This window comes from Anoplopoma fimbria, chromosome 11 (genome assembly GCF_027596085.1).
Source record: "Anoplopoma fimbria isolate UVic2021 breed Golden Eagle Sablefish chromosome 11, Afim_UVic_2022, whole genome shotgun sequence".
NCBI lineage: Eukaryota > Metazoa > Chordata > Actinopteri > Perciformes > Anoplopomatidae > Anoplopoma > Anoplopoma fimbria.
In genome coordinates this window covers 8,416,417-8,426,246 of record NC_072459.1, presented here as the reverse complement: position 1 = coordinate 8,426,246, position 9,830 = coordinate 8,416,417, and the positions used below count along the sequence as shown (strand labels likewise).

General features: G+C 38.8%; 1 protein-coding gene across 1 annotated transcript; it reads right to left on the bottom strand.

The window, feature by feature from the left end:
• Window positions 1-3,981: 3,981 nt before the first annotated feature.
• Window positions 3,982-6,927, bottom strand: mpv17l (MPV17 mitochondrial membrane protein like). Its single transcript, XM_054608282.1, has 4 exons — window positions 6,621-6,927; window positions 6,190-6,260; window positions 4,933-4,962; window positions 3,982-4,233 (listed from the first exon to the last, which is right to left on the bottom strand). The coding sequence occupies exons 1-4, from the start codon at window positions 6,925-6,927 to the stop codon at window positions 4,018-4,020; spliced, it is 624 nt and encodes a 207-aa protein (XP_054464257.1). The 3' UTR covers window positions 3,982-4,017.
• Between the last annotated feature and the right edge of the window lie 2,903 nt (window positions 6,928-9,830).

The window sequence follows — 9,830 nt, the reverse complement described above, 5'->3', positions numbered from 1 at the left end:
CTTTTGTTTTCTAAAAATCCTAAATTCGTGTCTAAAAATGTCATACCTTTAATTTTCTACCACAACCATTTGATATATATATATATATATATATATATATCCCTGTTTGTGTTTCTCATTTATTTATCATAGTGGATCAAGAAATAAATTAATAAACATCTATGTTGTTTATCTCTACATATTAAAAAAAAGGAGGAAATATTTATACTTTTAAAGTTGCATTTAAACAACTTCCTCTTTACCACAGTGCAACACTACAAAAGCTCCAACAAAACATCAGTTTTATTGAAATCAAGTAATTAACAGGTGATAGGAAACAGACATTATCATTACAATGATTTATACTTCCACAGAACATTACTATTCTCCAGCCGTTAATTTCTATTTCATTCGGTGGGGTCAGAGGTCAAGCTGGGTCAACCATGTCCTTTTCTGAGGGATTAACTAGGCATATCTGATCCTGGTTAATCCACACGCACCATCGCTGGAGCATAAAACTGTTATTGACACACACACACACACACACACACACACACACACACACACACACACACACACACACACACACACACACACACACACACACACACACACACACACACACCACACACACACACATAAACACACTCCAATCCACTCTGTCATGTAGCAAACAGGTATTCAGAAAGTCAGGATGTGTGGTTAGTCTAGCTTAGCATTAAACACTGGAAACAGGAAGAAACAGCCAGTCTGGATCTGTCCTCCAAATCTTACCATTTAAGAGGATTTATCTTGTTTGAAAACACGTTCTTTTAGACAGAAATGTACAATTTGTGGTTTACGGGAACTACTGGCGAACAACAGTTTATTCATCTGCCCTCTACTTGTAGATCCAATGTAGTCAGTGAAGTTATGTTTTGTTTTAGGTCTTTGTACAGCAGTAGTGGAAGGAGAAGTATTCAGATCCTTTACCTTTTCTTTTAAGTTTTAGTACCATAATATAAAAATTATCAAGTTTTAAACATGTACTTACTTAAAAATTACAAGTATTCACTACAACAGTTTGTAAAGCTGGAGTAGAGATGCATGTACAAAAGAAAAGGAGAAACACACCTACTTTTAAACATCATGAAGGACTTGGATATCAACAGCTTTATAATTCATCGACAACCTTTTTGGATGTAGAAATGAACCGTGTTCCATTAATCAGAGTATGCATGGCTGCATGTAACGGGAATATAAGTGTAATATTAATTTCCCTCAGCCATGTAAACAGCTTATTATAATATTGTCTTTTCTAGAATAAGGATAAAAGAACAGAATATTTTGTGCACTTAAACAAAATCACTGTTTCCATCAGTCTAAATCCGCTCCAGGAGCTGATTCATCACCTTCACCAGTGTGATAGGACTCATCATTCAAGGTTTAACTGTAACAAATTTCTCCATGACATCATCCCATCTACTTAAAAGAATAGAGGAGATGTATAAAAGGAATAATTTGACTCTATTATATCAGATTAAAGTGACCAAAGAATTGTCCTAATTAAAAATAAAAAAAATGCAACAAAATAGTTTAAGTTCTCACAGTTTGCTGTAAAACAATCATCACAATATCATATTCACACAAAGTTCTGAATAATATTTAATTTTTGTTTCGTACATAGAGAAAAAACTGAACATCTATTCACTTAAAGCTCATCGACAGAAGTCCAAACTTCTAAAAGTCCTCCCTAGAATAATTTATGGGTAATTGTATCCATTATAAGTATAATATTGGTATAATAATAAATGTACTGCATATTCAGCAATAAATTCTCTTTGTATAATCAATGATAAAAGTCACAAATTGTACAGCTTCGCTAAAAGAAAATCTAACAAGAGCGAATAATGGGTTTGTTTGGGTAAATTACGTGTTACATGATAAGGTATCTGGGCTGATGGCAACCTATGTGATGTTTCAAGTAAGAGGACAGGATTGAGATTAAACTAGGAGACACAACACAAGTGGGATGGACCGATAAATATCCTTTAGTAATAAAACACACTGAGCCTTTTTCTGCTATCGACAAATCCAACGATACAGAACAACCAACACGTTTTATCTGAGTATCACAGCCTGATGCCTCTTAGAGCTCAATTAAAACACATTATTAAGTGTCGCTGTTGTTCCTTCATTAACATAAACACACTGCAGTTTATTCTGACTAAATCACACACACACACACACACACACACACACACACACACACACACACACACACACACACACACACATCGTCCTGCTGCCACAAACACTCACTAGTATGTGGATTAATGCGTCCCCAACTATTGCACTGCTGACAGAAGAAAGCTTGCTAATAATTAAAGTGACCTGCTATTAATGAAATTATATATTTGTGAGATGTTTTTAAAGTTTTTAGTTTTTTTAAATTATTCTTAAGAGACGGACTAACACGTTGGTTTTGTTCTTTTCTTGGGATTTGTCGACATTTAAAAAAACTACAAAAAAATGAAAACTGTTGTTAATATTCATGATTTCCAGAGGATGACCCACCTCCAGCTTTCACCTCAAACAAAAACACTTTGATTGCCCTTCCTCTTGTGCCGCCGTCAAACATTAATGGACATATTTTGATATTTGCTGAGATCATTCTTGCTCCCCAGGTGATGAACCTTCAAGAGCTTTCAGGCATCCGACTCCTAATATGTAATAATCCAGAAAAATCTCTATTTTAAAATTGTACACACACAAAAACATATATATATTTATACATATTGCGTTGTATTGATTATGCTAATAACTATCACCAGTCAGCCAAACACTGCAAAGCTCACAGACACCAAGAGAGAGAGAAGGCACAACTTTAGTGTATAGCAGAAACATCAAACCCTTAAATCTGATCTCAGGAGCTTCATCTGTTCATCACTTCAACTGTAAACAATATGTGCCAGGCTTTTTCAAAAATCTCTACTTGGACACAAGAAATATCCAAATCTGTCTCGATGTAAACCGTGTTGAGCAGCTTCATGGTCCCCTGAGGATGAACCAATTTGATTTCGTTGAAAAACTTCCCCTTTTTTTGCTCCAGTAGTGATAATGTTTTAAGAGTGGAAGAATTTTGGGTCTGTTTCATCCAATACTTTAGTATTGTGTGCTGTAATGAAGATAAAAATAACTTTTTATAAACTAAACTATATTAACTGATATATTCTCTTATTCTTAATAATCTGTTTCACCTGAGTTTCCTCTTTTACTCAGACGTAGTCATCGTGAGGTTTTGAAGCCTTGAGTTTTCTCGTCCCCATCTTGGAATACGGCCTTAGCCATCTTGTTTTTTTTTGCATCCAATGAAAGGAAGTGACCATATTTGGACTGAGGAGGAGTGACGTAGAGACGCCATATACGTCTCTGGTAGAGACCTGTCAATCACTGTGTAGCCCCGCCCTAAAGCCTACCCTGCTTTATGGTCTATTTGACTCTAAATGGAGCATAAATTACTAAATGAATATCATGCTGTATTGAAGAAGACTTGAAACTAGAGATTGAGACCATAAACTCATGTTTACAATGTTTACTGAGGGAATAAATCAAGAGAGAAGTAGAGTCATTTTCTCATTGACTTCTATACAACCAGAGGAGTCGCCCCCTAATGGACATTAGAGAGAGTGCAGCTTTGAGACACTTCCGCATCGGCTTCACTCGGCAGAACCAGAGGTTGCCGCCTGCTTTTACCTAAATGCTGTCCCACTTTACCAAGAACACATTTCTGGGGAAATAGGATAAAGTTATCACGCAGAAAAAAGGTAAAATATAACTCAGTACAAGAAGAAAATGTCACCACATCTGCAACTTCAACTTAAGTTCTTAGTAATGTTATGGTAGCCATAACAGTCAACTGTTGTGTGCATATGTGAAAGAGAAATGTTTTTCCTTTTTCCAACCAGTAACCTTCTCCTCAGTTAGATGGTTAAGCCAAAGTGGAAACCCTCTGTCAAAGGCCTGGAAGACAGAAGCATCCTCCTCCTCTTCCTCCATCTAGTTTTCCCGCTGGGTCTTCTGTTTTCTCCGAGCCAGCCGTGCCTCTCGTATCTCCTCCAGGGTCTTACGGGGGTCCATGACGAAGGCCAGGGCCACGGCGGCGGTGCCGTCGCCGCTCTGCCGCGAGAAGCACAGGAAGGTGGCCCAGAGGAAAGCGCAGCAGCCCATGAAGGCCGTCCGCATGTACAACGGCATCAGGACAAAGTTCAGGAGCTGAGACGGAGGGCAGAAAACAATAAATGATGTTCAACATATACAGATATGAATTAAAACGTATTTATCCTTCAGTGGGCAGAATCAGACAGACAGAACAAAAGTTAAAGCTGAAGTGTGCAACTTTTGTTTCCCCCTCTGGCAGCGACAGGAATTACACCGTTGTTTTTTTTGCATCCGATGAAAGGAAGTGACCATATTAGGACTGAGGAGGAGTGATGTAGAGACGCAGTATACGTCTCTGGTAGAGACCTGTCAATCACTGTGTAGCCCCGCCCTAAAGCATAACCTGCTTTATGGTCTATTTGACTCTAAATGGACCATCATTTACTAAATGAACATCATGCTGTATTGAAGAAGACTTGAAACTAGAGATTGAGACCATAAACTCATGTTTACAATGTTTACTGAGGGAATAAATCAAGAGAGAAGTAGAGTCATTTTCTCATAGACTTCTATACAACCAGAGGAGTCGCCCCCTGATGGACAGTAGAGAGAATGCAGCTTTAAGACCAGAAGCATTGGCTTCACTTTACAGAACTGGAGATTGCTGCCTGCTTCTGATGTATGCATAAGCATGTACATAGATATTTTTTACTTTAATCCCTACTCTGAATGCAAAAATTCAACTCACGTAAACTGTGAAATACAGAGTCAGACATAAATGTGTACGAAAAAGTAACTTGTTTTAACGTTTACCTGCATGAACGGCCAGTACATGAGTCCAGTCTGAAAGAGAAGATAGGAGATGATGAGTGAAGACACAGAGGAGCTACAGCACACAATCACATGTAAATCTGTTCTTACTGCCTTGAAACGAGTATTAAAGGAGATCAAAGGTTCATATATAGGTTAATATATGCAGAGAAGATACTGATAGTTTAGTTTGGATGCTTTGAGATTCTCATTCGTCTTAAAATTTTAATTGTATGAATGGGCTGTGTAATTAGATCTTGAAATAGAAGCAACACTTACGGTGCCAAACTTCCATCATCATTAATTTAGTTAACTGACCTGCGATTTGGACTTTGAGCAAATTTTGGATTTGAAGGTATTTTTAGGATGATTGATTGCTTGGATTGAGTAATTAAATCATGTTCATGCTGTAACAGTATCAAGTAAATGACATTCAATTTGGAACAAGATGGAATGTAATTTTGATCATTTTTTGTTTCCTTCCTGTCATTTGTGTCTCTTTGAAGACTTTTTGTGTCTTTGTAGTTGTTTAATGCTTCTTTATACTCATTGTGTATCTCCTTAATACATTGTGTCCCTTTTAAGTCAAATTCGTCTCTTTGTAGTCGTTTTGTGCCTCCTTGAGGTCAGTTTGTGTGTTTCGCTGGTCTTTTTTTGTGTCTTAGTAGTTATCCTGCGTTTCTTTTGAGTTTTCTGTGTTTCCTTGTCGTCATTATATGTTTCTTAGTGGTCATTTTGCATCTCTTCATGGTCAGTGATATTTGGCCCTTTGAGTAATCCATCCATGACAGTAATTTATGTCTTTTCACCACTGTGAACAATTATACATAATTATTTAAGATTATTGAGTCAAGGTATATCATAATCAATGATCTGGAACCTTTCTACACGTCAAGTAAAATAAGATTTAGGACGCTAAGTATTATCTGATGAGACATTTACCAAGATCATGAAGCTTTATACACAATTACATCAGCATGACAGGTGATTCACATTTGGCAAGATTTCAGCTCCTGAAACTTGCTTCCTCTTTTTTATCAACTGGCTGTAGTTATGATTGAATTACCCGATTTGCTCGTCCCCACTGCGCAGAAGCAGCAGCGCCATAATCTAGGTTAATCTGGTGGTGAGGTCGCAGCAGTGTGTGTGTGTGTGTGTGTGTGTGTGTGTGTGTGTGTGTGTGTGTGTGTGTGTGTGTGTGTGTGTGTGTGGAGGACAAGGTGACTCACTTTTACATGATGCTAACGAGGCCTTACTCACCTTCCAGGTGTTGAAGAACTTCTCCCTCCAGTCTTCAAATATGTCTTCCTTTCCCTCCAAGAAGCTCACTCCTGCAGGACACGAGGAGACGTTTACGCACAGTTTGGGGATGAATGTGCGCCATTACGCACGATTAAAACGTGTGTTATGACTCCTAACCTTGACCCACATGATGTTTGACTGAAATATGACCTCAACAGGAAGCTCATCAATTTACTACTTACTGTATATTTTACAGATTTGTAACTGAAAATACATATTAGAGTCTGTGTTCCTGATCTATTTTGGTGACCTTTAAACAAAGAGTTAGATATTTGGATGTTTTAGGCATCAGATAATATTCATCTCAAACCAAACATAGACCCAAGTGTGCATGCACTTGAAACCAAACTCTAAATTGTCTCTGCAATGTGGATTTAGAGCATTTCTACCTGTGTAGAACACACTGGTGGCCAAAGGCGACGCGAAGCTTTGGTCCAGCAGCAGTTTTCGGAGCACCATCCCGGCGGACTTCCCGGGGAAACGCCTCTCCAGGGCCCGCAGCCAGAAGTAATTGAAATTCCCATGAAAACTGATGGCCACGATGGCCACGTCGCGAGTGTGTTTCCAGTCCATGCGCTCCTCCTGCGCAATGAGCTGGTGGACCAGGTCTCCGCCTGCGAACAAGCACCCGTACAGAGTGACGTTGGCGAGCCAGGGGAACCGTTTCACGGCTTCTTTTAGGACAGCTCTCCTCATTTTTAGAAGCTGGGGGCTCCAACAGTGATGCTTCAAGTCCCTCAAATGACTTCAAATCGGCAATCAAGACGCAAGCATAGCGGTGAGAAGGATCTGACTTGGCCCTGGTGTCAGTCGGACGCAATCCATCTGAGGTATAATCAGGGGGGATTAAACGGCGCCACAGGCAGAAGGAATATTACACATCATCAGATCTCAGATAGCTAGTGAGAAATTGCAGAATGCTCCAAAAAAAAAAAGTTTGTCAAATCCTCCTATGCGTAAAACCTGCCATGGCTCCACTTTGGTCATTTTTGGAGAGGGGCTCCTTTTATTGGGTCCTCGAGTTTCGTGCGTAAAAGATGCATCCGATCCTTCTACGCTGAATTAAAACACGCAGATGGAACATAAGTGGAACATAAATATGAAAATCTAGATCATTCCGTCTGCTCTCACTCGGCGTATCACTCCCAACAAATCCTGCGGGGTCAAGCTCTAATCTGATGGATTGTCACGGGCCCGTCCGACGTACTACGTCACCGCGTACAGCACGAGCGCTCCTGTCCTGGAAAGGACACGCGTCCTCAGGTGCAACCCCTCCACCATAATGAGAAGCTGCATATACATATATATATATATAACACTGTCCTCCTCCATTTGTTCTTTCTTTTTCACCCTATAGTCATGTTGTGTGCGTTCTGTAAGTGCGTTTCCTTATTCAAATGTTTGGTTTTCCTTTAATGTCACACTCTATTTTTGTTGAGCTAGTTACATGTAAAGAAATGAAAAGGAAAATAAAATGAAACTTGGACTCCTGCCTCATCTGTGGGTCTCTCAAACGCACTCCAGCAAATGTATAAGGTTTAACAGTGAAACAATTGCAATACGCTGAATTTAATATGGGGAAACTTCTCAGGGATGGATATGAAATGATCTCTCTGATCCATCAAACATGGATCTTTAAGAATCTTGGACCTATACAGGATGAAAGGAGCCAAAAGTTTTCAGATGCAGTGCACACATGCTGTATTCATTATAACCTGTAGAAGGCGATGTAACTCCACACAGAGCCAATTATCTCACCTGGTACCTGAGAAAGGAAATAAACCTGGTTACCCTCAACTGTCAAACCTCTGATTCATTATACTTTACTTTTTGTCTTGCTCTGTGTTCTTCCAGGCTATTTGATTATGAAATATGCACCACATGATGTGCATTCGTGACTTATTATTTGATTTATTACATTAACTGTTGCAGGATCAGTTATGTTATACGACTAAGTTGACTGCTTAATAGTTTTTCACCCCCACAAACTCTATTTTTAGGGGAGATGGGGATCTAAGTATCTGTACAAATAAAAGTTAATGCAGTTAGATTAAACACATAATTGGATGTACCAATACCAACCACATAAAGTGACAAACTCTGAATATATATATACAGCGGGTAAAATAAGTATTGAACACGTCACCATTTTTCTCAGTAAATATATTTCTAAAGGTGCTATTGACATGAAATGTTCACCAGATGTCGGTAACAACCCAAGTAATCCATACATACAAAGAAAACAAAACAAATAAGTTCAGAAATTAAGTTATTTGTAATAAAATGGAATGACACAGGGAAAAAGTATTGAACACGCTTACTGAAATTGATTTAATACTTCGTACAAAAGCCTTTGTTGGTAATGACAGCTTCAAGACGCCTCCTGTATGGAGAAACTAGTCCCATGCATTGCTCAGGTGTGATTTTGTCCCATTCTTCCACACAAACAGTCTTCAACTCTTGAAGGTTCCGTGGGCTTCTTCTATGAACTCTGATCTTTAGTTCTTTCCATAGATTTTCTATTGGATTCAAGTCAGGTGATTGGCTGGGCCATTCTAGCAGCTTTATTTTCTTTCTCTGAAACCAATTGAGAGTTTCCTTGGCTGTGTGTTTGGGATCATTGTCTTGCTGAAATGTCCACCCTCATTTCATCTTCATCATCCTGGTAGATGGCAGCAGATTTTTATCCTTCCTTCAATTATATGAAGTTTGCCAGTGCCGTATACTGAAAAACAGCCCCACACCATGATGTTCCCACCTCCAAACTTCACTGTTGGTATGGTGTTTTTGGGGTGATGTGCAGTGACATTTGACCTCCAAACATGGTGTGTGTTATGGCATCCAAAGAGTTCAATTTCGGTCTCATCTGACCAGACTATATCCTCCCAGTATTTCACAGGCTTTTCTAAATGTTGTGCAGCAAACTTTAAACGAGCTTCAACATGCTTTTTCTTCAGCAATGGAGTCTTGCATGGTGAGCGTGCATACAGGCCACGGTGGTTGAGTGCATTACTTATTGTTTTCTTTGAAACAATTGTACCTGCTAATTCCAGGTCTTTCTGAAGCTCTCCACAAGTGGACCTTGGCTCTTGGACAACTCTTCTGATAATTCTTTCTCCTCTGTCAGAAATCTTGCGAGGAGTATCTGGTCGTGGCCGGTTTATAGTGAAGTTATGTTCTTTCCACTTCCGGATTAGGGCCCCAACAGTGCTCACTGAAACATTCAGAAGTTTAGAAATCCTTCTGTAATCAATGCCATCAGTATGTTTTGCAACAATAAGGTTGCGAAGGTCTTGAGAGAGCTCTTTGCTTTTACCCATCATGAGATGTTTCTTGTGTGACACCTTGGTAATGAGACACCTATATATACATATTTCCAATTGTGTAAAATAAAATTATTTTAAAAATAAAGAAGGACGAAAAATGCACGTGTTGTTCCATCGACTTAAATATGTGTATGTATGTGGAAATGACACAACATATTACTAAATCTATCATAAATACAATGTTAAATAGAATAAATAAATACACACTACAACAACTTATGTGTACCATATTTGTGCACAAATCAACTGTCATCAGTTCCACTACTAATACAT